This window comes from Ranitomeya variabilis, chromosome 2 (genome assembly GCF_051348905.1).
Source record: "Ranitomeya variabilis isolate aRanVar5 chromosome 2, aRanVar5.hap1, whole genome shotgun sequence".
In the NCBI taxonomy this organism is placed as follows: Eukaryota; Metazoa; Chordata; class Amphibia; order Anura; family Dendrobatidae; genus Ranitomeya; species Ranitomeya variabilis.
The window spans coordinates 369,688,486-369,716,422 of NC_135233.1; the positions used below are offsets into that span (position 1 = coordinate 369,688,486).

General features: G+C 41.0%; 1 protein-coding gene across 1 annotated transcript in view; it reads right to left on the reverse strand.

The window, feature by feature from the left end:
• Positions 1-26,627, reverse strand: part of LOC143809447 (uncharacterized) — a 64,974-nt gene extending 38,347 nt beyond the window's left edge. Inside the window, exons 1-3 of the mRNA XM_077292516.1 lie at positions 26,563-26,627; positions 17,119-17,493; positions 11,459-11,569 (exon numbers count right to left, since the gene is read on the reverse strand). Coding sequence (XP_077148631.1) covers positions 11,459-11,569; positions 17,119-17,493; positions 26,563-26,620 — 544 coding nt within the window. The 5' untranslated portion in view covers positions 26,621-26,627. The remainder of the gene's footprint in view (positions 1-11,458; positions 11,570-17,118; positions 17,494-26,562) is intronic.
• Positions 26,628-27,937: the final 1,310 nt, after the last annotated feature.

Consider the following 27,937-nt stretch of genomic DNA (forward strand, 5'->3'; position numbering starts at 1 on the left):
GTGGACTGAGTCTGGTGTGGAAACATCCAGAGCCACCGTGCACAGGCGTGTGCAGGAAATGGGCTACAGGTGCCGCATTCCCCAGGTAAAGCCACTTTTGAACCATAAACAGCGGCAGAAGCGCCTGACCTGGGCTACAGAGAAGCAGCACTGGACTGTTGCTAAGTGGTCCCAAGTACTTTTTTCTGATGAAAGCAAATTTTGCATGTCATTCGGAAATCAAGGTGCCAGAGTCTGGAGGAAGACTGGGGAGAAGGAAATGCCAAAATGCCTGAAGTCCAGTGTCAAGTACCCACAGTCAGTGATGGTGTGGGGTGCCATGTCAGCTGCTGGTGTTGGTCCACTGTGTTTCATCAAGGGCAGGGTCAATGCAGCTAGCTATCAGGAGATTTTGGAGCACTTCATGCTTCCATCGGCTGAAATGCTTTATGGAGATGAAGATTTCATTTTTCAGCACGACCTGGCACCTGCTCACAGTGCCAAAACCACTGGTAAATGGTTTACTGACCATGGTATTACTGTGCTCAATTGGCCTGCCAACTCTCCTGACCTGAACCCCATAGAGAATCTGTGGGATATTGTGAAGAGAAAGTTGAGAGACGCAAGACCCAACACTCTGGATGAGCTTAAGGCCGCTATTGAAGCATCCTGGGCCTCCATAACATCTCAGCAGTGTCACAGGCTGATTGCCTCCATGCCACGCCGCATTGAAGCAGTCATTTCTGCCAAAGGATTCCCGACCAAGTATTGAGTGCATAACTGAACATTATTATTTGATGGTGTTTTTGTTTGTTATTAAAAAACACTTTTATTTGATTGGACAGGTGAAATATGCTAATTTATTGAGACAGGTTTTTTGGGTTATCAGGAGTTGTATGCCAAAATCATCAGTATTAAAACAATAAAAGACCTGACAAATTTCAGTTGGTGGATAATGAATCTATAATATATGAAAGTTTAATTGTAATCATTACATTATGGTAAATAATGAAATTTAACACTATATGCTAATTTTTTGAGAAGGACCTGTATAACATCTGGTCCCATTGCCCCCAGTGTATAACAACTGGCACCATTGCCCCAAGTGTATAATATCTGGTCCCATTGCCCCAGTGTATAACATCTGGTCCCATTGCCCCCAGTGTAAAACATCTGGCCCCACTGCCCCCAGTATATAACATCTGGTCCCATTGCCTCCTGGTGTATAACATCCAGCCCCTTTCCCTCCCTGTATAACATCAAACCCCATTGCTCCTGGTGTATAATATCTGGCCTGATTTCCCCCATGTATAATTGAAGGGTAAAATGGACACCTTGACCAAACACTACTGGATATCGGTCTGTTTTTTTTGCATATAAGAAATAAACAGAAGTCTAAATGAAGCTTAAAACAGACATTACACTTTACTACTAAGCTCTTCACTACTTAGACACTGTATGGTGATATTGCTTGAATACTTTTTGCTTTTTTTTTCATGGACTTTTATTTTATTGTTGTTTTCAATTTTTAATGTAAATAATAATAATAATCTTTATTTATATAGCGCCAACATATTCCGCAGCGCTTTACAATTAAACAGTTTCAAACACAACAGTCGTAAGTAACAGCGTTAACAATAATATAATGATTAAAGCAAAATAAAACAAAATAAAATAAAACAAAATAAAACAACCCTGCTCGTGAGAGTTTACAATCTACACTGAGATGGGGGAGATACAAGGTACAGGTGTGTATTTACAATGATGTATTTACAGTGAAGGTCCAGCCATCTTCAGGGGGTGGGGGGTAGGTGGAGATAGTGAATGGGCTACACAGGCGCCCTTACACATAAAATGATTTTGATTAGTGAACGTGATAGGCCGCTCTGAACAAATGTGTTTTGAGGGAACGCCTAAAACTATGCAAATTGTGGATGGTCCGAATTTCTTGGGGTAGAGCATTCCAGAGGATTGGCGCAATGCAAGAGAAGTCTTGGAGTCGGGAGTGGGAGGTACGGATTAGTGCAGAGGTTAGTCGAAAGTCGTTTACAGAACGCAGCAATTGGCTATTCTGATAGACAGAAATGAAGGAGGAGATGTAAGGGGGTGACCCTGGCTGCTGCATTAAGGATAGACTGGAGAGGGGAAAGTCGAGAGAGGGAATGGCCAATTAATAGAGCTTTACAGTAGTCCAGGCGGGAGTGGATCAGGGCGACAGTGAGGGCTTTTGGTGTTTCCATTGTGAGAAAAGGGCAGATTCTAGAGATGTTCTTTAGGTGTAAGCGGCACGAGCGGGCAAGAGATTGTTTATGGGAGGTGAAGGAGAGATTGGTGTCAAACATAACACCCAGACAGCGCGCCTGCTGCCGGGGTGTTATTATGGTGCCACCCACGGAGAGGGAAATGTCAGATTTAGGGAAGTTAGTAGATAGCAGGAGCAGAAGAAGTTCAGTTTTGGAGAGGTTGAGTTTCAGATAGAGAGCGAACATGATGTTGGAGACTGCGGACAGACAGTCACTGGCGTTCTGTAGTACAGCGGGGTAAGGTCAGGGGATGACGTATATAGTTGTGTGTAATCAATGATAGCTTTCAGAAATATATGGCGGCATGTGCGCACGATATGGTAATAATTGGATACTGTATTGAGAAATTAATTAGTGTACTGAATGGCTCATTGTATGGGAAATAGATGTGAAACATCATGTCAGCCTGACCCCGCAGCTTTGACTGTGACCTGTGGTAACGCTACCACCGGTAAGACCATCGGTCAGAGAACTGCAGGATCATGCTGGCTGACCATTACCGACGGTAAAGTTATCGCCGGTACTGTCGGTCACAGCGCTGCAGGATCATGCTGTCAGATGTCAGCGTGCCCCGCAGCTGTGACTGTGACCTGCAGGCATGTGCGATGAAACTACTGTTCCCATCAGGCTATGTCTGCTGTCACTGACAAGAGTCGCCGTTTATGAGAGACGTAGTGTGCCTGTGCTCACAGTTTTAAAAAAAAGTTAAATTACATACATATTCAAATAAAAACATTATACTCAACTTAACGCCCAATCCCTGATGCCCTCATTTTATAAATATAATGTAAAATAATAAACCAGCATATACATAGTCCACGCAATCCTGAGTGTCCCACAGAGATCTCACGTGTAGAACACTCACATCGGGAGATGTGACCGCTTTACCCGGCGACCAGCGATACACTGACAGGAGTTAATTGCTCCCACAGTGTATCACCGAGCTGCCATGAGAGTTCACTGGAGTTCATCAGCTCCGGTGCTCTGACTAAAGGCACCGCTGCGTGAGAACTTTCCCACGCACCAGTGGTGCCATAAGGGAGATCACCGGAGCTGATCAGCTGATGAACTCCAGTGAATTCTCTCATGGAAGCTCAGTAATACACTGCGGGAGCGATAACCTCCTGTCAGTGTATTCCCAGCTGTCTTTGAGAGCAGTCACATCACTGATGTGACGGCTCTCAAAGTGATCAGGATCCTCCTGGGACATTATGTTATCTTCTCGCTGGACAGTTGAGGAATATTGTGGTTTATTATCTTATTTTTATTGCAGGAGATGTTGGCGTCGGTGGATTAGGTGTTCAATGAGTATGGTTTAACTAAGATTATTAAAAGAGTCTGTGTCATTATTTCAAATATAGGACTTTATTCTGGGTGTCTGTGTTTGTATACACTATCACTATGGGGTTAGTAATGGATAGGTGTCTTATTGACATTTCTCCATTACTAGTGCAGCGCCCCAGAGTCCTGGTCGTTGCAGTAATGTCGCTCTGCCACTAAGGGGAGCAATGTTACGTCTGATTGCACTAAAGGAGTTCACCTGACCAGGTATCACAGTCACACATTACACTTCACACTCCGGCCACCAGGGGGAGCAAAGGGTTCTATGTATTAGGCCACTCCTCACACTCTGGTAAAACTGGGGGCTGGATAGGAAGTTAGAGAGAAGCTGACTGGGTTTTGCCCAGGTAACATCTAGTGAGAGAAGAGCATTGCTTGGGAAGATCCAGGGGGGTCCCTGTCAGGGGTGGGATCCTGGCAGAGGCCTAGCGAAAAGGACAGATCGTTACGGAGCCGCGCCTGCACTTCATTGCGGCAGCATCTTAAGAAAGGACACGAAACGAAGTATATTGTGGAGAAGTGAGAAACGAGATCACAGCACAAAGGCGATAGAACCAGTAGGAGTCGCGCCCCGAGATCGGCAACATTCTACTGAGGCGCGTAGCCGGTGGCCGGAACGCCAAGGAAGTATTGGGCTCTACGCATTACTTCAAACCAACGGCAGGGCAGTTAATTTTAGGTTGGCTGCCTCACCTTAATCACCTAATGAAGACAACGGAGGCAATTGTGGGAGAGGGGCGTCTCTAGGGTCCCTATAAAATAACTCCAGGCCTACCCCGTCATACGGGTGCGTCCTATCCATATCATCTGGGGGACGGAGAGAAAGAACAGAAACATACACGACAGTTGTGAGGACTATTTCGTGGTGCTCAGCAGGGAAGTACTACAACACCCAGGCGCTAGTAGGTAGGTACTGATTTCCACCTGCAAAGGGAACTCTGGATGTGCCTTCAGACTGGCCGGTCTCAGCCAGCCCTGTTAGCAGTGCTCTGGATTGCGGTTGCCGAAGCCTTCAGTAAAGAGGCAAAGAGACTGCAACCCTGTGTCCTCGTTATTTACTGCGACCTACACCACCACTTACACCTTTTATTGGGCGCCCCTTAGCAGGATCATGGACCGGGTCGGGCCACCGTGACATCCGCAGAACCAAGAGACCCAGATTCGAGTACCCCGCTGTCCTGCGAATGGGGGCCGCTCCACTAACCTGTGGGCTTGATGTCAACTGACGATACAAAGGTTATATCAACTCCAGAAATATTAACTCCACTTGCCACCGCTACAGGGCAAGTGGGAAGAGCGAGGTTAAATGTCAGATTTAAAATTTATGTAAAAAGTGGCGCCAAGTATCATACGGAAGTATCCTGCAGCGAAACCAACAATTCCCCACAAAGTTGAATTGTGAAAAATAAAATTACAGATAATAAATACACATAAAAAACGTGTATAGGTTCGCGCTGGAAAAGTAGCCGTAGAAAAGAGGAAAAAAGGTGTGGGGACTGATATTAGTTTAAAATATAGGAGAAAGTGTTAAATTATTCCAGACACAGAGCTGTTTCCAGCGTGAAGGAAAAATGCTGTACGCTCACCCGTCTTGTATGGATGGTAAAGAGCGCCTGGTAATCCCAGCAGATGATGATGAATGTCCGTCCGGAAGATCCTTTAGTGGAGGTAAATCCGGTAGGACGAAGTCCGTTGATGCAGAGAAAGTAGTGGCTACACCGGCCGGTAGCAGCCACTGTTCACCTAATGGCAGGAGGAAGCGGGGCCCAGCTGTGCCGGCGCCGCGTGTGAGTCGAGCGGTGCAAACGGCTAGGTTGCAGGACCTGCGTGACGTAGCTATCACGTGACCGCCGCTGCTACCCGGTGACGTATGTACAGAGTGCGGTAAGGACCACTATCCTACGCGTTTCGGAGACGCCTGTCTCCTTCTTCAGGGATGGTCCTTTACCCCACTAACAGTCTATTTATACCACCTCCCATAATCGGTTCCTTACTGGAACCCAAACAATTTAGCTCCAGCATTAAGACCTCTCGGTGCAATAGTATCCAGTAGGAATATCCACTTAGTCTCAGCTCTGGACATCGCTTTAATAAAGTTGCCACCTCTCCAATGTTTCTGTACCACCGCAATACCTGTGACTTCCATATCTTTAACTAATCCCCTATGGTGGTCAACAAAGTGTTTCGAAAGTGGGTGGCCCATGAATTTATTTTTAATATTTCGGATATGTTCATTAATCCTAATTTTCATTGAGCGTTTTGTTCGACCTACATACCTTTTCCCGCAGGGGCATCTGATCGTATATATCACCCCTGTAGTGGAGCATGTAATAAAGTCTTTGATTGTAAATTTTTGATTACCCTTTTCAATGTCCATTTGTTTGTGCATTCTAGTTTGTTTGCACATATTGCATCTATTACATGGAAAAAACCCTTTCAATATCCTATGGAAAAAGGTAAATGGTTTATAGGCCGGTTTATCCTGGACAGTAGGTGCAATACTATTGCCCAGATTGCAGGATTTTTTATATACGAATCGTGGATGGCTGGCTATTCTATCCCCCAAAATTTTATCATTCTTGAGTGTGTGCCAGTGTCTGTTGACTATTTTACGAAGAATGTTAGTACTGGCGTTGTATTGTACAATGATGGGGATGGAATCTTCTGTATCTTTAAGTTTCAAATTATTGTTAATAAGTTCTTCTCTAGACTTTTTGAGAGCAGTTATTTTAGAACATTCCAACATTTTTTCGTCATATCCTTTCTCCACAAATTTTTTGGTTAAAAGTTGGGCCTCCATATTAAAATCCTGGATTCTCGAACAATTGCGGTGGATCCGCATATACTGGCTTTTGGGAATATTCAACATCCAGCTAGGGAGATGGCAGCTGTCGAGAGGGATAAAACTATTTGTGTCAGTGGGTTTCGTGAATGTGCACGTATGAATTTCTGAATTATTAATAAAAATATTTAGGTCTAAAAAGTTGATATTGGTGGAACTGGTGGTTGAAGTAAAATTTAAAAAGTATTCATTTCTATTAATATCAGTTAAAAATGTGTTAAGAGTATCCAAACCACCAGACCAAATAAAAATGACATCATCTATAAAACGCTGCCAGAGGACCAGGTCCGTGCGCAGACGCCCCCCAGGGTAAATGGTGGACTCCTCCCACCTGCCCACATAGAGGTTGGCGTAACTGGGCGCAAACCTGGTCCCCATAGCAGTACCCCACTGCTGGGAGTAGTAGTTCTTCTGATACTGGAAATAATTATGTGTTAAAATAAATAGCATAAAATCACCTAAAAAGTCAATCTGTTCATGCGGAATCTCAGATAATTTATTCAAAAAATATTTGTCCGCGTCACACCCCTTCTTATGGTCAATGACCGTATAGAGAGAGGTGATGTCGAGGGTGCCTAATAAATAATGATCTTGCCATTCAACATTTTGTAAAAGGCGCAAAACATGTGAGCTATCCTTTAGATGGGATGGTAATAAGGGTACAATTTTCTGTAAGTGGGAGTCTATGAATTTTGACATGTTAGCTGTCAGGCACTGAATGCCCGACACGATCGGCCTCCCTGGTGGATTATTCAAATCTTTATGTATTTTTGGCAGATAATAAAATACTGCCAATCTGGGAGGTCCATCGTTAATGAATTCAAATTCCTGCTTGTTAATAAAACCCCTATCAAGGCCCAGTTTAGTCAGTTTTTTCATTTATTTTAAATATTCTTCAGTAGGATCTCCGTTAAGTCTTAGGTACGTACGTGAGTCACTAAGTAAGCGCATGGCTTCCTTATGATAGGCATCCTGGTCTAGTAACACGACCCCCCCTCCTTTATCGGCTGGTCGAATGACCAATTCTCTATTTTCTTGTAAGGACACAATAGCTTTTCTTTCTCCATTAGTTAGATTATATTTATATTTTCTACATTTTTTGTCGTTAATTTTACGTATCTCGTCTATGACATTAGCCTGGAACGTTTCCATATGTTCCGAATATTCATTAATGGGATGAAAGTATGATTTTTTCTTTAGGTTAGTGTGAACAAAACCTGTATCAGAGGTTACTAGAGAGGTATTAATCTGAGGGTTCTTTATGAAATGTCTCTGAATGGCCAATTTCCTCATGAATAGTTTAATGCCCACATAGGCTCCGAATTTATCGAAGCCCTTGGCTGGAGCATATTTCAAACCCTTTTTTAGAATAGAAGTTTCCTCAGTGTTCAGAGTATGTTTGCTCAAATTGAAAATAACAGGTTCGTTAGTGGTAGAAGTTTCTACTTTCCTTTTCTTTTTGGAGAGTTTCCCGCCTCTACAGCCCCGTTTACGTGTTTTTTTACACCCAATTGAAAAAAAGTATGTTTATTAGTATTTTTATTTTGATTAAGTTGGCCTATTGAGTTCTTAGGTTTACCTTTTTTTGGGGGTCTAGATGTTGTGGCTCTAGGACTCTTAGTTAGTCTCAATGGCGACTGACATGTATTAGTAAGAGTCTGGTAACGATTCTGGATGGCTGTAGAGGTTGAGGGAAGAGTGTCCTGAATAGGTTGTTGTTCATTAGAATTGACAATTGGAGAGTTAGGAATAATGTTCGGTACTATTTCATTTGAGGGGGGGGAAGGTGTCAGATGTATAGAAAAACTTTCTAGAGTAGAATCACTCCCCTCTATACAGTCGATAGTTTCGAAAATAGAGTCATTCTGCACATTTTCCCTAAAGGTACATACTGGTACCGCATCCCTTCCAAATTTTTTCTTTTTCCTGTTGATAATTTCCTGTTCTTTATTTTTTATTCTGGCACGAATACTGTTAGAAATTTTGATAATTTCAGGATTTTCTTTGTATGGTCTGATCTCATCAAACAGTTTGGAGATAGTGCTTTTGCTATTTACCAGTTGTTTTTTTCTTTTGTCAATAATAAATTGTACTGCTTGGATAGAAAAAGACCTGAACATGGTGTTCCACTGTGATAGTGTATCAACATCACCAATGTCCCCTGAAAGTGCTTTGTATACCGTAAGGCCCTTAGGGATACAGTCGTAGGCAATATACCTCTCCAAAGTAGCTACCTCCCACATGTCTCTCATTTCTTTGAGGAGTAGTTGCTCTAATACTTTTAATGACTCTTTAATATGGGTGACATTCTCTTTATTAGAGTTCGAGGTAGTTGGTTGGTAAGATAAGTTAAAAAATCTTTGGATGTTTTCAATACGATCCCTCCTATCTGACCATAAGTCCGCCATATAGTAAAGCGTGATACTGCTGCCAACTTAAATGTGGGAAATAGAAATAAAATTTATGTAAAAAGTGGCGCCAAGTATCATACGGAAGTATCCTGCAGCGAAACCAACAATTCCCCACAAAGTTGAATTGTGAAAAATAAAATTACAGATAATAAATACACATAAAAAACGTGTATAGGTTCGCGCTGGAAAAGTAGCCGTAGAAAAGAGGAAAAAAGGTGTGGGGACTGATATTAGTTTAAAATATAGGAGAAAGTGTTAAATTATTCCAGACACAGAGCTGTTTCCAGCGTGAAGGAAAAATGCTGTACGCTCACCCGTCTTGTATGGATGGTAAAGAGCGCCTGGTAATCCCAGCAGATGATGATGAATGTCCGTCCGGAAGATCCTTTAGTGGAGGTAAATCCGGTAGGACGAAGTCCGTTGATGCAGAGAAAGTAGTGGCTACCCCAGCCGGTAGCAGCCACTGTTCACCTAATGGCAGGAGGAAGCGGGGTCCAGCTGTGCCGGCGCCACGTGTGAGTCGAGCGGTGCGAACGGCTAGGTTGCAGGACCTGCGTGACGTAGCTCTCACGTGACCGCCGCTGCTACCCGGTGACGTATGTACAGAGTGCGGTAAGGACCACTATCCTACGCGTTTCGGAGACGCCTGTCTCCTTCTTCAGGGATGGTCCTTTACCCCACTAACAGTCTATTTATACCGCCTCCCATAATCGGTTCCTTACTGGAACCCAAACAATTCAGCTCCAGCATTAAGACCTCTCGGTGCAATAGTATCCAGTAGGAATATCCACTTAGTCTCAGCTCTGGACATCGCTTTAATAAAGTTGCCACCTCTCCAATGTTTCTGTACCACCGCAATACCTGTGACTTCCATATCTTTAACTAATCCCCCATGGTGGTCAACAAAGTGTTTCGAAAGTGGGTGGCCCATGAATTTATTTTTAATATTTCGGATATGTTCATTAATCCTAATTTTCATTGAGCGTTTTGTTCGACCTACATACCTTTTCCCGCAGGGGCATCTGATCGTATATATCACCCCTGTAGTGTATTCTGTGTCTGGAATAATTTAACACTTTCTCCTATATTTTAAACTAATATCAGTCCCCACACCTTTTTTCCTCTTTTCTACGGCTACTTTTCCAGCGCGAACCTATACACGTTTTTTATGTGTATTTATTATATGTAAATGTCAGATTTGGTGCATCTTATAGATGCGCCTTTTCTTGGGTGGCTGAGAGCTGATGTTTTTAGTCTGGGAGGGTCCAATATCCATGGCCCCTTCCTAGGCTATTAATATCAGCCCACAACTGCCTGCCTAATCTTTGCTGGTTACATTTTCTAGGGGGACCCAGGCTGTGAGCTGATATTAATAGCCGGGGAACCTTTATGGCTATTGGCTCCTTCCCAGAATATTATCATCAGCCCTCAGCTTTCCCTCTCTTGGTTATTAAAATTATGAGGGAGCCCATGCAATTTGTTTTTCTTTTTTTTTTCTTTAAAATTAACAGTTGCTGTCTTGTTACAGCCTATGTACTGTATGTTCGTTCTGTTAACGGTCCTACATAGGCTGGTGACGATGTGTTTGTGTTTTTGTGTTTACTTATCGGCTTAGTAATGAGGGTGTCGGGCTGACACTTTTTCATTACTAAGGGCCCCTTCACACTGTGCAATCAAAGTCTGAACGAGCGTTCGATTTGTGACGTTTATCCGTCCTCGTTCCGAGGTTGCAAAGTGTGACATGGCGTTACGATTTGCGACGCAGCCCAGCATCGTACGATGTGAAAGAAAGAGCAGAACTTTCTTTCGTCGTAAATGTCTCGCTGTGGCGGTCGAAATCGTAGTATGTGACGGCGGTCATACGAGCTCGTAATGCGACTACGTGGGTTGGGCTTCCGCATACCTGTCTCCTGATTGGGCGTGACGTTTTAGCACGCCCATGCTGGTAATACGTCACGCTCGGAGTCGTAGGACTATGGCGGTGTGAAGGGTAGCGTACGATTGCGACGCGTGACGTTCACATCGCAACTACGTCAGAAAAAGCGTTAACATCGTAGAGTGTGACCGCTGGCTACGAGCTCGTACTGCGATGTCGAATATGACGCAAATGCGTCGTAATCGTAGCAGAATCGACCAGTGTGAAGGGGCCCTAAGCCTAGAGCTAGGTGTCAATGACAACCAAGCCCTACTACTGCCTCAGTGTGAAAAAGGTGGTCTTGAACCAAGAAATTACATTACAAAACTTTTTAAACAAATATTTTTATTTAGCTCAAAAAAGCCTTCATTGCTATACAAAAACACATACAAAAACGCAGCAAAAATGCACCAAAAATGCGAGTCGTATTATTCCTGCCAAGAAATGCAGAAACATTGAAGAACTGTCTGCAAGCAAATACTCAACGTATGCACATAGCCTAAAAGTGACCATATACAGTAACAGGAAGATGAAAGATTAATGCAATGTTCCTGCAGGTTAGATTTTGACTGGTCTGGTTATTCTCTAACAATTTTTGATCTGAAATCATAAGAACTATTATAACATCCTTCCACATAGAACGATATATAGATACAATCATACAAACCTCGGGAATGATTCCTAATAACCCCAGCAATCAGGATTACTATAACACATGCTTCAGCTCCAATGACAGCGTAGAGAATATACATTTTCCATATTTCTTGATTGGGTTCTCCTATAAAGAAAATAAGAAAGCATTACAGAATTGGTTTGAATCCCTCTTAGCTTCTTATTAAAAACACTTCCCTCCTTAACATTATATGAAGAGTAACTCTTCATTCACAAAAAAACTTGTATGAAGCAGTACATTCCAGCTCAATATGTCCAAGGACGGTCTGGATTCCAATGTTCTGTAACTTGCCATCATCAGCATTCTTGCCTGTACTACTGTGAGGAGGTGGAGGTGTTGCCCACATTCCCCCTCAAAGACATACAGTATGTATTGCTGTAATGCGTTTGGGTGTTTAACGATTAGCATTGCTATGTAATCAGATTGTGTTCTGCCCAGCAGCAGGGAGTTAATAGGGAGAGATAGGGTTAAGAGTTGGGACTAGCCCAGAACGGGAGGGGATAGATAAGCAGACAGCGGAGGGTTTCCTCAGTTAGGGATGAGCCTTCAGCAGTAGCAGATCTCAAGTCTGATTGAGGAGCAGAACCAAGTGCAGTGGGTATCCTGTGGAAAAGAGAGATGACCAAGAGGATAGTAACATAGGGAGTCGCAGTCCGGAGTCGGTTCAGAGTAAAAGAAAAGTAAGAAGTATATGGCTCTTTGGCAGGAAGTTTAGCGGGATGGTACAGAGTTGTCTGTTGGATAATGGGACAGAGAAAGAAGGATGTGAAGTGGAAAAGCCCTGTGTTGTGGTCCAGATATATCACTAAAGCAACAAGCTAAGTAGCAGCCATATTGGCATAAGAAAACTCTCCTAAGGGGAGTAAGACGCGGAATTGTGGGTGGAAGTATTGGACTCTTGCTTGCTGGACTGTAGTGCCATTATTGGGGAACGAGGAGACTCCCGGGGCAGTGTGCTGAGCAGTATTGAGACAGAAGAGTTATGAGAAGTGGAAAGCTAGAGTGACTCTGGAAAAAGAGAGAAAAAAGTGTGTGATAATGTACCATGTCATAACTGATGCACACAAATATGAATGCCTACTGTATATAGTTTCTCAGAAGTTATTTTTCAGTAAAAATATGTTTATTTATTAACTATGGCCTCATTGGACTCTGCAACACCTGGTCCTGTCCGGCTGAAAACAATGACCCCATACGGTCTGCAAGGGTGTCTCGTCATCTCAGCTAAAGTCCACTCACCCTGCTAGGACCGCCATTTTCATAGAGCGCAAAACACAAGTACCTCACCAACAGCAACCTCTCGAGCCATGTTACACTACAGGTACTACATTATTTTCATCACCTCCCAGCTTGCACTGTACCTGCCCTGACCTGAAATCCTGCCTGTCTGACCTGCCTCAATGCAGATATAGAAACAGGAGAGCAGGAGCAGAAAGACAAGGATCTAATTCCTGTACAGAGACCATGATGTGCCTCCATTTCATGGTCAAAGACAATGATGAGTCTCAACTTACTGTGCATAAACAAAGACTGGCTATATAACATACAGGTGCGTCTCACAAAAATAGAATATCATCATAAAGTTAATTTATTTAAGTTCTTCAATACAAAAAGTGAAACTCATATATTATATAGAGTCATTACAGAGTGATCTATTTCACGTGTTTATTTCTGTTAATGTTGATGATTATGGCTTACAGCCAATGAAAACTCAAAAGTCATTATCTCAGTAAATTAGAATACTTTATGACACCAGCTTGAAAAATAAATGATTTTAAAATCTGAAATGTGTGTTCAGTAAATGCACTCAATACTTGGTTTGGGCTCCTATTGCTTCAAGGACAGTATCAATGCGGCGTGGCATGTGTTACGACCACAGGGCATGATAAAGTATAGTGGACTCACTAGACCACTGATGGTGCAGTTGCCGCTGTATACGCAATACTTAAAAGACAGGAGAGTGAATCTCATAAACCAAACGATATTTATTAACAAGGTTAAAAAAAAGGGAAAAGGTGTCAGAGGGAAGAAACCTCTGGATCATTGCACTGTACCACATAGTGGAGCACCGGGCAAGGTGTACCCCTATACAGGGATTCTCCTGTCACAACACCAGGTGGCCTGAATGCCGCGAATCCAGGACCAGAGGATGACCCGTATTGACAGACTAGAAACACTGTAGAATACTTGGCTCTGCTGGTGGAGAGAATCCCGGAAGCTCCATGAAATCCCAGAAAGGCTGATCCGGCTAAGTCGACTTGGAGTGGCAACCAGAGTGTTCAGAGGGATCCAAGATAGAAATCGCCAGAAGAGGATTCTATGAAAATAGAGATGACAGTATAGTGCAGAGCGCAGCAGAGCGTTGCCTGAAGCTGGGGCAAAAATCCCAGAGATTGAACACATTGCCCAGGCACCTCCCTTAAGGGGAGGATGTTTTTTATGCACAAAGCATCACATCACAGATAGCCCTAATAGAGAACAGGTGTCCTGCTGTTTTAAGTATGTGCAGGAAGCGGGGTGCGCCTCCTAAGAGCATTTCCAGGAGACCTGCTAAGAGGATGCAGGTTCTTAGCAGGGAAAGGAGCCGCTCATCTTGTGGAACCACGGACAGGGTGAGTAGTACCAGTGAAGCTGCATGATAGGCGCCGGTCTTCCTGCGCAGCGGAGACCGGGCTGCGGCTGAGGGCATGACAGCATGGAGGCAATCAGCCTGTGGCACTGCTGAGGTGTTATGGAAGCCCAGGTTGCTTTGATAGCAGCCTTCTGCTCTTCTGTATTGTTGGGTCTGGTGTCTCTCATCTTCCTCTTGACAATACCCCATAGATTCAGGTGAGTTTGCTGGCCAATCAAGCACAGTGATACTGTGGAATATAAGTCCGGTATTGTACTTTTGGCAGTGTGGACAGATGCCAAGTCCTGCTGGAGAATGACATTTCCATCTCCAAAAGCTTGTCGGCAGATGGAAGAATGAAGAGCTCTAAAATTTCCTGGTAGACGGTCTTGATAAAACACAATGGATCTACACCAGCAGATGACATGGCTCCCCAAACCATCGCTGACTGTGGAAACTTCACACTAGACCTCAAGCAGCTTGTATTGTGGCCTCTCCACTCTACCTCCAGACTCTGGGAACATGATTTACAAATGAAATGCAAAATTTACTTTCCTTGTGGAGTGTGTCAATGACTGCCTTCTGGACATCTGTCAAGTCAGCAGTCTTCCCCATGGAGCTACTGAAACAGACTAAAGCACCTTTATAAACACTTAGGAAGCCTTTGCAATTGTTTTTTGTTAATTATTCTAATTTACTGAGATAATGATTTTTGGACTTTTATTGCTTGTAAGCTATGATCATCAACATTAACAAAAATAAACACTTGAAATAGATCACTCTGTTTATAATGACTCTATAAAATATATGAGTTTCAACTGCCTTCTTCCTCCTTTATGTGTCAGACACTTGTGTCTCATGGGGCACCCGGATGGTTCATTTATGCTTAAACTGTAATGTCATGTATTAATATGTAATGTGCTGTGTTTGTTATGCCTGTTCTTATGCTATGCATGTTGTGATGTGCTGTGTTTGTCATGCACAAGCTTAGGGACAGAGAGAGATGAGTTAATAAAGGGGCCAGACTAGCCGGCTTACAAGGAAGCAATTTCCTGCTTCTGGCCAGAGCTCGGGCAGGTCTGCCCATGGCAAGATGTGTGTCCCCGTCTAGGACAGAAAGGACCCCCGGCTGGGGAAAGGATTGCCACAGGACTGTCGGGCTATAAGAACAGGCGCTAGGATTAAGAAGGTGCCCTCCAAGAGACTGTTAGCTCCCAGGAGCCGATTGGGAGCTGATACTTCTGGGATAGCTCAGGAATTGCTATCTTCTTCTCCACTTCATCTTCATTTAACAAGTTAAAAAACTGATCCTGCAAATGTGCTCGCAGGATCCGTTTTTTGTTTTTTGCCCATAGACTTGTATTAGCGACGGATCGCGACAGATGGCCACACGTCACGTTCGTCGTGCAATGGATCCGTCGTGTTTTGGCGGACCATCGGCACGAAAAAACGTTCAAGTGAACTTTTTTTGTCCGTCGTGTCCGCCATTTTCTACCACGCATGCACTGCCGAAACTCTGCCCCCTCCTCCCTGGGCTTCAGAATGGGTAGTGGATGCGTTGAAAAACTGCATCCGCTGCTCACGTCGTGCACAAATTTCACAACGTGTGTCGGTACGTCGGCCCGACGCATAGCGACGGACCCGTACCGAAGCAAGTGTGAAAGAAGCCTTAGGGGACAGATTTTCACTATATACTGCAATACCGTAGTATTGCAGTATATACTGTAGCAAAAGTGATTAGATAATTCCAGGTTCAAGTCCCCTAAAAGGCTGTGTGACGCGTCTGGCCCGGTCTCTCAATCACTTCCTGTTCCATGTGCGTCACTCCACGCTTCCCGCTCTGCAATCTCCGCTACTCTTGTTAAGGACGTTCGCTTTTATATCACATGACTTGAATAGGTAATGATGCTTGTGCCCATGCGCAAATTATCTACCTGTGAGTATGTTAATTAGGTTATGAGCACAGATTTCTTCCGGGCATGATTTTGTGCTCTGATTGGATACATGTTACACACCCCTATGATCGTGATTGGCTGTGTATGATATATATGTGTATGATATATAAACTCACCTCTCTCCTATGGGCGCCACAGCCTGACGAAGACAGCGTGCCGAAACGCGCGTTGGGGGGGGGGCGCCTATCCAGGAGACCAGGAATACATCACAATATTGTGTAAGTCACTTAAGAACACTTTTTTTTATTTATCTATATTATACCATTTGGTTTTGGATGTTGATTCCTGGTCATTCAGCACAAGATGTGGATACACTGACACCTGGTGGTGTAATCCTAGCTTTGGCACTTAATTACTTTTATATTCAGTGCATTTTGGCTGTTGTGGACACTGTTACACAGTTGTGTATTTTTGCGGTTTTTGCACTTTACTTTTTAATGGATGTTTATTATACGCACTATATATAATTTTTGTGTACTATATATTATATAATTTTTTACACTTGTTGATATTTTTATATACTTTTGTATTTCTATGTATTTTGGTATTATTGCACATTGTGACATTCCCACATCTATTTTACATATCCTGGTTAAATGCAACCCTTTTTGTAGCATGCAAATATATTATGCTAATTTATTCAATTATTACCCTATGTATTTTTGATCTTTTTGATCATTTTTAACCTGGCAAACTAATAAAATTATTCACATTTTTATACTTTGGACTTTTAGTGGGTTTTCTTTCTTGTTTTTTTTAAAAGAAGGATTACTCTAGAACATTGAAACAGCATTGCTGCCATAGGAAAAAATGGAAAAGCACTATATAATGTACACATTAAATATTTATCTGCAAAAATTGCAATTGGCCAATATATGTGAGCCCAATTGCCACATCAAGGCGTCCTTCGTAAATTGAGTCCCTGTCCTGATATGTCACCTCTCCTGGGCAAAAAAGCCTAAAATTTATGGAGCAGGAACGGACCAGCTAATCTGCTTAAAATCACCTGTGGCTAATGGGAGTGCACAAGTCCAAAAGGCTATGATTAATTACTATTTGTTGTTTATAAACTACTAGTCATAAAATACCTGAAGAAGATGATCTCGGAGTGACCTTCAGTCTGGTTCCAGCTCCAGTACCAGTATCTGGTCCAGACCTTATATGACAGCAGAACCATCCCGAGTCGTTTTCCATCAGGTTGTGGATAGTGATTGTAGTCTTCCCCTCATAGGTGGATACTTGTGAGCTTTGTGGAATCTGGACAGCATCTGGGAAGGAGATGTTTACCCTGTGCTGGTAACATGGGCTATTTTGAAGGTTCTCAGTGCTATTGCACCCTATGGACCATGTCACAGAGTAGGCCGTAAACTTAGATGTAAATGAGCAATTGATGGTCACCGACTTTCCAGCTTCTGCTGTCACGTTCTCTGGTTGTGTCACCACCAATCTTTCATGGACGGCTCCTATAAACAAGTAAAGATGGCCATATACATTAAGTTGAAGTAGGTCGATTGTTGAACAACCTTTGAATGATTGATTGGAGAATAATCATATCTTTACACAGCTGAACAAATTTTAGACCATTCTGACAATTACCGTTTCAGTCTGATTTCACACATATCCAACTTCTTTCCAAATGACAATTTATGCAATATTTTTCTGCTAAAATCTCATTGTTAAATTGTGCCAATTGATGCTTTAGTTAAAATCACCTCTTTCCTTCAACGTTAAGCTTGCCAATGGTTTTTGGACTAACATTTGTTCAGCAGAAAATAATTTCTCCTGACTATCCCATACACACAATGCTCAACTCGGCTAACCGCTCATGCGATTTTATTGGACTGAGAAGAAAAGGGCAATGTCAGGTTCATTGGTGTTGAAATTCTAATGTCCTGATCCTTTTCTCCCTCATCAACTGTCGGGACAGCCAAGAAGCCTCCATATATAGTATGTAAGATCGTTGGGCTGTAATACTATCTGGCATATATGAGCACAACACTAAAGGCTGAGGATATTTATTCAGGTTACATAACTTAAAGGACCAAAATTGAGTCAAAAGGAATCTGTCAGTAGGATCAACACTCCTAAGCCGGCTATATGGGAGTGCAGGACATAGAAAGGGGAATAAAATGATACCTTGATATTTGTGATCCAATGTTTTGTTCCGGAGAAAACCACATCTCTTCTTAATATATAAATCAGCTGTTCAGATCTATGGGCCAGAAATACATCTCCCTGAGATTCTGACTCCAGAGCTTATATTAAATGAAAGTAGGAGGTACCAGTGTAAAACATGTAGATCAGGCTGACAGTCATTACATGTCTCACACTGTTAACTCCCAGACAGAATGGAAAGGTCTGTAATTTGTAATGCATGATTATTATTTGCAGTTTATTGCATGAAAAAAAAGTATTTAATATAATAGAAAAGAAAAACGTAATATTTGGTAGAGAAACCTTTGTTCGCAATTACAGAGGTCAGACGTTTCCTGTAGTTCTTGATCAAGTTTGCACACACTGCAGCAGGGATTTTAGCCCCCCCCTCCATACAGATCTTCTCCAGATCCTTCAGGTTTCGGGGATGTCGCTGGGCAACATTGAGTTTCAGCTCCCTCCAAATATTTTCTATTGGGTTCAGGTCTGGAGACTGGCTAGGCCACTCCAGGACCTTAAAATGCTTCTTACGGAGCTACTCCTTAGTTCTTCTGGCTGTGTGTACTGGGTTATTGTCATGGTGGAAGACCCGGGCCTGGACATGTACTGGCGTCATGCCTTGCTCTGCCTCCTGTCCATCACTGCATCACGCAACCTGCTTTCAGGCCCCTCTGTGTGTATTGGCCTGGAGCAAACACCCCCTTTGCCTGCTACTACTAGGGGCCCACACGAGGATGGGAACCCTGGCAAATTGCCTAGTTTGCCTACCACTCCCACCTAATTCCGACACTGAAAGTCATAATGGAAAAAGTAAAATATTTTATCTTCTACATTATCGGACGCCTCTCACACAGCCAAACCAGATCTCCACTTTGCACTGACGAGGGGCAGTACCCCAAAACACAGTGTCTGCAAATTGAGATTCTGGTTTGGCTATTATCCTAAGTTATGTGACAAGGCTCTTTAAAGGGTCGATATTGACTTGTAGGATTGCTACTTCCAATAGGTGGCACTAGAGTTCTAGTTCTCTTCCTCTCTGAAGAGACAATTTGCATATTTCCCAGAGGAGCATTGCGGCTTTAAGTCTCCTCATCTCGGCATGCTTAGCATGTCAATCTCCGCAAGGAGGAACGATTCTTCTTGGATATCTTCTACATTACTAATTTATACAATCCAAGCAGAAAAAACAGGGAGCATATGCCAATAACAAAATTTCAATGACTTTATTAATGATGATATACAAAAAAAGAAAGAAAATAATAAGATTTAAAAATGAAGATACAAATGCACAATACAACTGCCCAGCCGGGTAGTAAATCCCTATATATAAGTTAAATATCTCAACAATTTGCCCGTCATATGGCTAAGGTATCACAGATAGGGTTGTAATTTATATTGTTATACAGTCTATTGTGACCATATTACTCAGGAACACATATATTCTATACCTTAAGGTGGCCAATCCCAGCCTACATCCTTACTTTTTAGGTGTTCCCAAAATGTTATTTAATATATTACCCTAATTTTTTAACTAAATGAGAGACTTAAGCTTGATGCAAACATTCAAAAAATGTCCAACAGAAAGACTGCATATGTATACATTTCTCCTCAATAAAAAAGGTTCCACTATATTGCTAACTGTTATTATATAAAATATTCAGAGTACATACCATAAATATAGTCTCTCAAGTAAAGTGCTTAGTGCTTAATCAAAGTTACACATAGGCCATATATTACACATGTGCTCAAATAAGTAAGGTGAAATTCTCAAATATAGCAGTCACAGCAATGGTCACACCTAAAAGGCAAGAGATTAGTTTAAGTTTGCATAAGTGAAAGGGGTGTACGACCTGGTTAGGCAGCGTGGGTCCCCGACGCGCGTTTCGCATTTAGCTTCTTGCTGGGGGGGTTTCCATGAAAACCATGTCATTTCAAAGTCATTGAAATTTTATTATTGGCATATGCTCCCCATTTTTTCTGCTTGTATTGTGTATTGGTGTGGCAAGTGCCACATTTTAGGCCTTTTTGTGTATAGGTGTAATTACTAATTTATAGTTTCAGACTGGCTACAAACATTAGAGGACAGAAGTTATAACTGCAATGAACACCCAGGATGTTCAAAAATCAAAATACATGTTTGACATGGCTAAGCTTAACTACAGTATTAGTTCCTATAGAAAAATAAAAGGAGTTTGTAGTCGAGTTCTTTAAAGCTAATTATTTAGTGTGGAAGGCAGAAGTATAGCTGTAAAAAATGATTATGATCTCTTAATAAAAAGTAGATGGAAGGGAACTTGTTGTCTTTATAAAGACTATGGGTCTGCGCAGGAGCCGCGACAGAAGCAAGAAAGGGGACATCATCGTATGAAGATGGGAGGCGCCGGACCCGGACCTGCGACACCCATCAGACGCGAACCGAACCGGGACCGCCCCTGGGTGAGCATAATCTAACTTGTTTTTCTTATCTTTCAGGTTACATCGGGGGCTTATCTACAGCATTACAGAATGCTGTAGATAAGCCCCTAATGGTGGTGGCAGCAGGTTATATCTGAAAAATGAGGTGACAGATTCCCTTTAACAGCAAAATAAGGGAGAACACACTTTTTTCTATCACCCTTTTCATCCATTCAATTTTTTAGAGCCTAAAATTGTTGTATAGTTTGGCATCATTGTGCAGAGACTGCATCATTTTCCGAGACTGCTGTATATGTCCCTACATCATATTCAGAATCTGTATACTTCTGTTCAATCATCAGTTGCCGATATTGATCGACTGTATTCACTTACCACAAATTAATTGTTCAAACCATTTACTGCAAAGTTCAGTAAAACTGTCATTAAATGCACTGTGTCTTGAATGTTCATTACACCAGTCACATGACCTCAGGCGGGGCCTTGCAGGCTTCTCAACAGTATCTTGCATATCACAGACAGTCAGCCTGCTTGTCACAAGTGACTGTAGTGAGTTTTTGCTTTTTTTTGTTCAAACCTTTAAATGACAACGTCTGTCTCATTGTATGGGCTATGCAAGAGCCAGAAGTTGCATTTACAATTATAGCATATGGAGCTTCATTCTGACTCTACATAGGCTTTCATTGCAAAACAGACCTCCAAGTCACGCAGAGTGCAGTATGACCTGGCAATTCTGCAGAACGGTGACGTCACTGAGAAGTAGAAAAGAACGGAGCTGGACACCGGAGAAAGTAGCAATAGGTCAGTATATTAATACTCTATTTTACATGCATATACATATACATTTAATGTATAAAAAAGTTAGTGGGAGTGCTTCTTTAACTTAAAGGGGACTTTACAAAAAACGAAAAAATGTATCTAAACACTAACAGACAGGAAATTGCAACTTACCTGAATGTTGTGCCTTGCGCCGCTCTTCCCTGACAGAGCGGTCACAAATTGCTCCTGTCAGGGATTCAACAGCCTCTGCTGATGCGATGCGGTGGGACTTCCCAGGTCATTTTAATCGACAGCCAGCTCGCCCAGTTAGGCAGCACAGATTCGGCTGTCAATCAGAATGACCTCGGAAGTCCTGCCCCTTTGACTTAGGGGACTGGAAAAGAAGCCTACGCTCCATAGACATGACATCAGCAGAGGCCTCTGAATCTCCAGCAGGAGTGGTCTGTGACTGCTCTGTGCAAGGAAAGAACAGCGCCAGGCACAACAGGCAGGTATGTTGCAATTACCTGTCTGTTAGTGCTTAGATACATTTTTGTTTTTGTAAATTCCCAGATATACCCATTAACAATCTAACCACTTTTCTAATGTACTTCAATTAAAAATTCCTTACCGTTTCCTCTCTACTCTAACTTTCTGTATACTTTTTTAACCTAAAATTACAATTAATTTGAGTTTTCTGTCCCTGCTGCTTGGTTCACTGTATTGAGATGTTTTCAGGGGGTGGTGATAGAAGCAGGGTAAGTGACAGTAACAGCTTCTGTCACTGCCCTGAAGTGAATTATTATTGGATGATTGATATCTTATTTCAGTACGCGAGGCAGCGGGGACAGAAGCAGTGTGGACTAAAGAAGTGGGGTGGCAAAGAACGAAGAAGTGTGATAGAAGCTGCAGTTATTTTTCCTTCACTACTAATGAAACAGAACATCATCAATGAATGGTGGTGAAAGAAGCTGTGGTAACTTATTGCAGCATTGCCCCTTGATGAGGTTTTGTTTCAGGGTGGAAAAGGAAGCAGTGGGAGTGAGAGCAGATAAAGACTCCTGATGACTATCCGTTTGAGAATATCCAGCAAATGCTGGGAGACTCAAACGAATCATCAGCGGAAAAAGAGAAAAAAAAGAAAGAGTGGAAAGGGAAAGATAGGGAAATTTTAAGTGAAGTACATTAGATACAGTGGGGCAAAAAAGTATTTAGTCAGTCAGCAATAGTGCAAGTTCCACCACTTAAAAAGATGAGAGGCGTCTGTAATTTACATCATAGGAAGACCTCAACTATGGTAGACAAACTGAGAAAAAAAAATCCACAAAATCACTTTGTCTGTTTTTTTATCATTTTATTTGCATATTATGGTGGAAAATAAGTATTTGGTCAGAAACAAAATTTCATCTCAATACTTTGTAATACATCCTTTGTTGGCAATGACAGAGGTCAAACGTTTTCTGTAAGTCTTCACAAGGTTGCCACAAACTGTTGTTGGTATGTTGGCCCATTCCTCCATGCAGATCTCCTCTAGAGCAGTGATGTTTTTGGCTTTTCGCTTGGCAACACGGACTTTCAACTCCCTCCAAAAGTTTTCTATAGGGTTGAGATCTGCAGACTGGCTAGGCCACTCCAGGACCTTGAAATGCTTCTTACGAAGCCACTCCTTCGTTGCCCTGGCGGTGTGCTTTGGATCATTGTCATGTTGAAAGACCCAGCCACGTTTCATCTTCAATGCCCTTGCTGATGGAAGAAGGTTTGCACGCAAAATCTCACGATACATGGCCCCATTCATTCTTTCATGTACCCGGATCAGTCGTCCTGGCCCCTTTGCAGAGAAACAGCCCCAAAGCATGATGTTTCCACCACCATGCTTTACAGTAGGTATGGTGTTTGATGGATGCAACTCAGTATTCTTTTTCCTCCAAACACGACAAGTTGTGTTTCTACCAAACAGTTCCAGTTTGGTTTCATCAGACCATAGGACATTCTCCCAAAACTCCTCTGGATCATCCAAATGCTCTCTAGCAAACTTCAGACGGGCCCGGACATGTACTGGCTTAAGCAGTGGGACACGTCTGGCACTGCAGGATCTGAGTCCATGGTGGCGTAGTGTGTTACTTATGGTAGGCCTTGTTACATTGGTCCCAGCTCTCTGCAGTTCATTCACTAGGTCCCCCCGCGTGGTTCTGGGATTTTTGCTCACCGTTCTTGTGATCATTCTGACCCCACGGGGTGGGATTTTGCGTGGAGCCCCAGATCGAGGGAGATTATCAGTGGTCTTGAATGTCTTCCATTTTCTAATTATTGCTCCCACTGTTGATTCACTCCAAGCTGGTTGGCTATTGCAGATTCAGTCTTCCCAGCCTGGTGCAGGGCTACAATTTTGTTTCTGGTGTCCTTTGACAGCTCTTTGGTCTTCACCATAGTGGAGTTTGAAGTCAGACTGTTTGAGGGTGTGCACAGGTGTCTTTTTATACTGATAACAAGTTTAAACAGGTGCCATTACTACAGGTAATGAGTGGAGGAAAGACGAGACTCTTAAAGAAGAAGTTACAGGTCTGTGAGAGCCAGAAATCTTGATTGTTTGTTTCTGACCAAATACTTATTTTCCACCATAATATGCAAATAAAATGATAAAAAAACAGACAATGTGATTTTCTGGATTTTTTTTTCTCAGTTTGTCTCCCATAGTTGAGGTCTACCTATGATGTAAATTACAGACGCCTCTCATCTTTTTAAGTGGTGGAACTTGCACTATTGCTGACTGACTAAATACTTTTTTGCCCCACTGTAAGTGGTTAGCTTATTAAATGGCTTTTTTAACTGTATCTTTTTATTATTTTTTTGTTATGTTCTCTTTTGGAAGGGGAGTTGAATATTGCTAAGAAAAAAATCTGTCTTACTAGTCATTTTTTATAATTATACACGCCACACCAATCCTGCAGCCACATTTTGTATAAAATGAATGGTAAAATAAAAAGTGTCAATGGACAAGGTAGTGTAAAAAAGACATACCACATCTAACAATGTGGGAGCACCAGAAGCAAAAGCACCAACATCAAGGGCACCAGTCATTCCGGGAAGTAATACTAACAAACATCACTATTAGTGGAGAATGTTTCTCCTTGTGGAGAGTGACACACCAGCTCTGGCTTGTCAAAGTAAGAAGGCTTATTCGCCGTGCAATGCTCCTCTGGGAAATTTAATATGCAAATTGCCTCTTCAGAGAAAAAGAGGACTTGAACTCTATAGCGCCACCTGTTGGAAGTAGCGATCCTTCAAGTCACAATCAACCATCTAGCCTAATCAGTTCTCATGCTTCGCACTGACAAGGACCAACAGCCCGAAACACCGTGTCTGTGAATTGAAATACTGATTTGGCTTTTATCCAAAGTCATATTGCACAACTCGTTAAAGGGTTGATTGTGATTTGTAGGATTGCTACTTCCAATAGGTGGCACTATAGAGTTCAAGTCCTCTTTTTCTCTGAAGAGGCAATTTGCATATTAGTGGAGAGGAAGTGGAGGGCGTTATGTCTGATCACAAATGACTAAGAGGGATAATTTTTGGACCTTCTTTTAGTCTGTCAGTATATTGCTAATAAATAGGCTGTTGGTTACTACTGGGTTACCATCTGTGTCTTTGTAGCTTGAAAGAAGTTGAGAATAGAGTCCTGTAAGATGTCAGAGTGTTACATACTTCTTTTCAGGGCAATTGGAGGATTTGCATCATTGCAATTTGGGGCAAATCGATTTTTTTAAAATTAATTAAACCTGGCGAATTTGAATTTCAAGAAGTCTGATCATCACTGTCACACCAAATATTGATGTGATTTGTATTTCTCGTTTGTTCTTTTACTTTACATTTTAATTGATAAAAATAAATTAACATGTCTATTTGGAAGATAATTCTTACTTTGGCACATTTTTCCTCACCTGTTTCTATGAAATGAAACATTGCCATCTGGGCTTAATAAAGTCCAATTTGGTCAATCTTATTTTGTTCTGATTAGAGCGCTACCTTCTTTATGATCAATATTATGGAACAAATTGAACATTTGTCTGGACGACTGAGTGAGTAATTATTAAATGGTGCCGTTCCACAACGCTCAGCTTCAATATACACATAGTGACAGTATAGTTTAATTAAAAGTAACAATAATAATGAGATTAGAAAGAAAATATATAAATAAGATTTATAAAATTATCGTTTTATAAATATAATAAAAACTTTAAGTGTTTTTAACATAAAAACTCTTTTGTAAAACTTTACACATCACAGAACAAGTAATACTTGATATCTAATAGTAATAACCTTAAAGTGAGTTAAAACATGTTGTTAGATGATTGAGAAGCAGGATAAAAGATAGAAAAAAAGTTATTATTTAACGTTTTATTATGTTTTACCCATATTAATAATTAATACAAATTAAATGCATAAAATAAAGCATCAAACAAATATGTGGTATACCAAATATTTTTCTTTACATGCTCATTCTCGATACTTTAAGAAGTTCAAAGATCTAATTCTGTATCTCTTACTTTTATTATTTTTATTATTATTATTTTATTGCTACAGAACACAATATTAAAAAAGTTATTTTCTGTAATCTCATAGAATAGAATATACAGATTTTTTCATCTTTTTTTCTTATTTGATATAATGAAATATACAACATATAAAATTGACTAAGATGTTTTTTAGTAGAAAAATATATATTTTTAGAAAAATATTTTTTCTCCTTGATTTCATACACATCATTACAATCAGACATTATATAATTTAGAAAATACAATACATTTAGGCATAAAAACAGAAGGGAAAGTGGGAAAGTATGTAAAGTTTTCTTGTCTTTTTTTTATAAAGTTCTTATTCTTACTTGACAATTAACTTTGTCAATATGAAATCATGAAACATACAGTATATATCAATTTGTATTTTCTTGTTAGTTTGTTTTTTATGTCTTTAGGTAAAAGTAAATTAGACATTAGACATTAAATTATTTTATTTATTTTTATGTCTATGGCAGCTTATATTAAATAGAAAGGTAGGAACAGTAAATCGCTCTATGCCAAATACATTTTCTCTCTTCATAAATAACATTTAACTCTTTATTTTTGTTTTTATCTCTAAACAAATTAATCTGTCAGAACTTTTTTTTAATAATAATAAACTTGGGGATGCCATGGTATATGTTTTCTTACCGATTTGTAGAACAAGACCCAGAAGAGAAATTATGGAGAGAGTGACAGAAAGCTCCATTTTGCGATCAGAGTGTAAAAGAAAAGTAAGATTGTGCAGCATTCTTCTCTTGTGCTTTATATCACTTACACATCTCACACCCCTTAAATGGAAAATGTGGTTAATGTGTGACCATCCTGTATATCATGTAATGTCACGTACCATGAAAACTGACCAAAGGCTACGAGTTGTTGCTTGATATATATATATAGTTTACTGGATTTTACACCACAGTAGTGTCATCTCTTACGACAGTCATATCATTTTCATAAAAATTAATCAGCATAAAAATAAAAGGAAAATACATAAAAAAGAAAAAGGGGTTGTTCTGAGAAGGCCTCGGACATTTGCTTGAAAACATTAGCGATAAAACAGCATAATGAAAACCAAGGACCCCACCAGACAGGTAAGGGATAAAGTTATGGAGAAGAGTAAATCAAGGTTAGGTTATAAAAATTAGCCCGAACTCTGAACTTCTCATGAAGCACTGTTCCATCCATCTTCTAAAAATGGAAAGAATATGGCACAACTGCAAATCTACCGAGACATGGCAGTCAATCTAACGTGACATCCCAAGCAAGGAGAACAGTAATTAGAGAAGCAGCCAAGAGGCCCATAGTCACTCTGGAGGAAAACATACAGTATATATGTATCTGTATTTTCTTGTTTGATTTTTTTATGTCTTTAGGTAAAAGTAGACATTGCAATAAATTTAAAGTAGATATTGATCTATTTTATTGATTTTATGTCTATAGCAGCTAATATTAAATAGAAATTTCTAAAGTTTATTTTTTCTTTTTTTCGAGCTGTTTTTTTAAGGTTCGACAAACAAAGCACAGTTTAGTCCTATTTATCTTTTAATCTCTGTTGTAAAAAAATTAATCAGAACAATATACATAGGAAAAAATTGGTGGATGCCATGATATATGCGTTTTCTTACCGATCTGTAGAAAAATACCCAGAAGAGAAAATATGGAGAGAATCGCAGAAAGCTCCATTTTGCAACCAGAGTGTTGAGAAAAAAGATATAATATGAAGCGGTTCTTCTCTTCTGCTTTATATCACTTACACATCTCACTGCCCTTACGTGGAAAATTAGGTTAGTGGGTCATTGAGGCCATTCTATATATTGTGTAAAAGTCAAGTACCGTGAAAACTGACCAAAGGCTACAATTCATCTCTGAAGAACATCATATAATTTTCACAAAAAATGAATCTACGTAAAAATAAAAGGGGTTGCCCATGATTCTAAAAACTTTGACTATTACAAGAATAAAGTTAAAAAATATATATTTTGGGGATTGTTACATCTGTAGAAGTCCAATCTGTGCACTTATA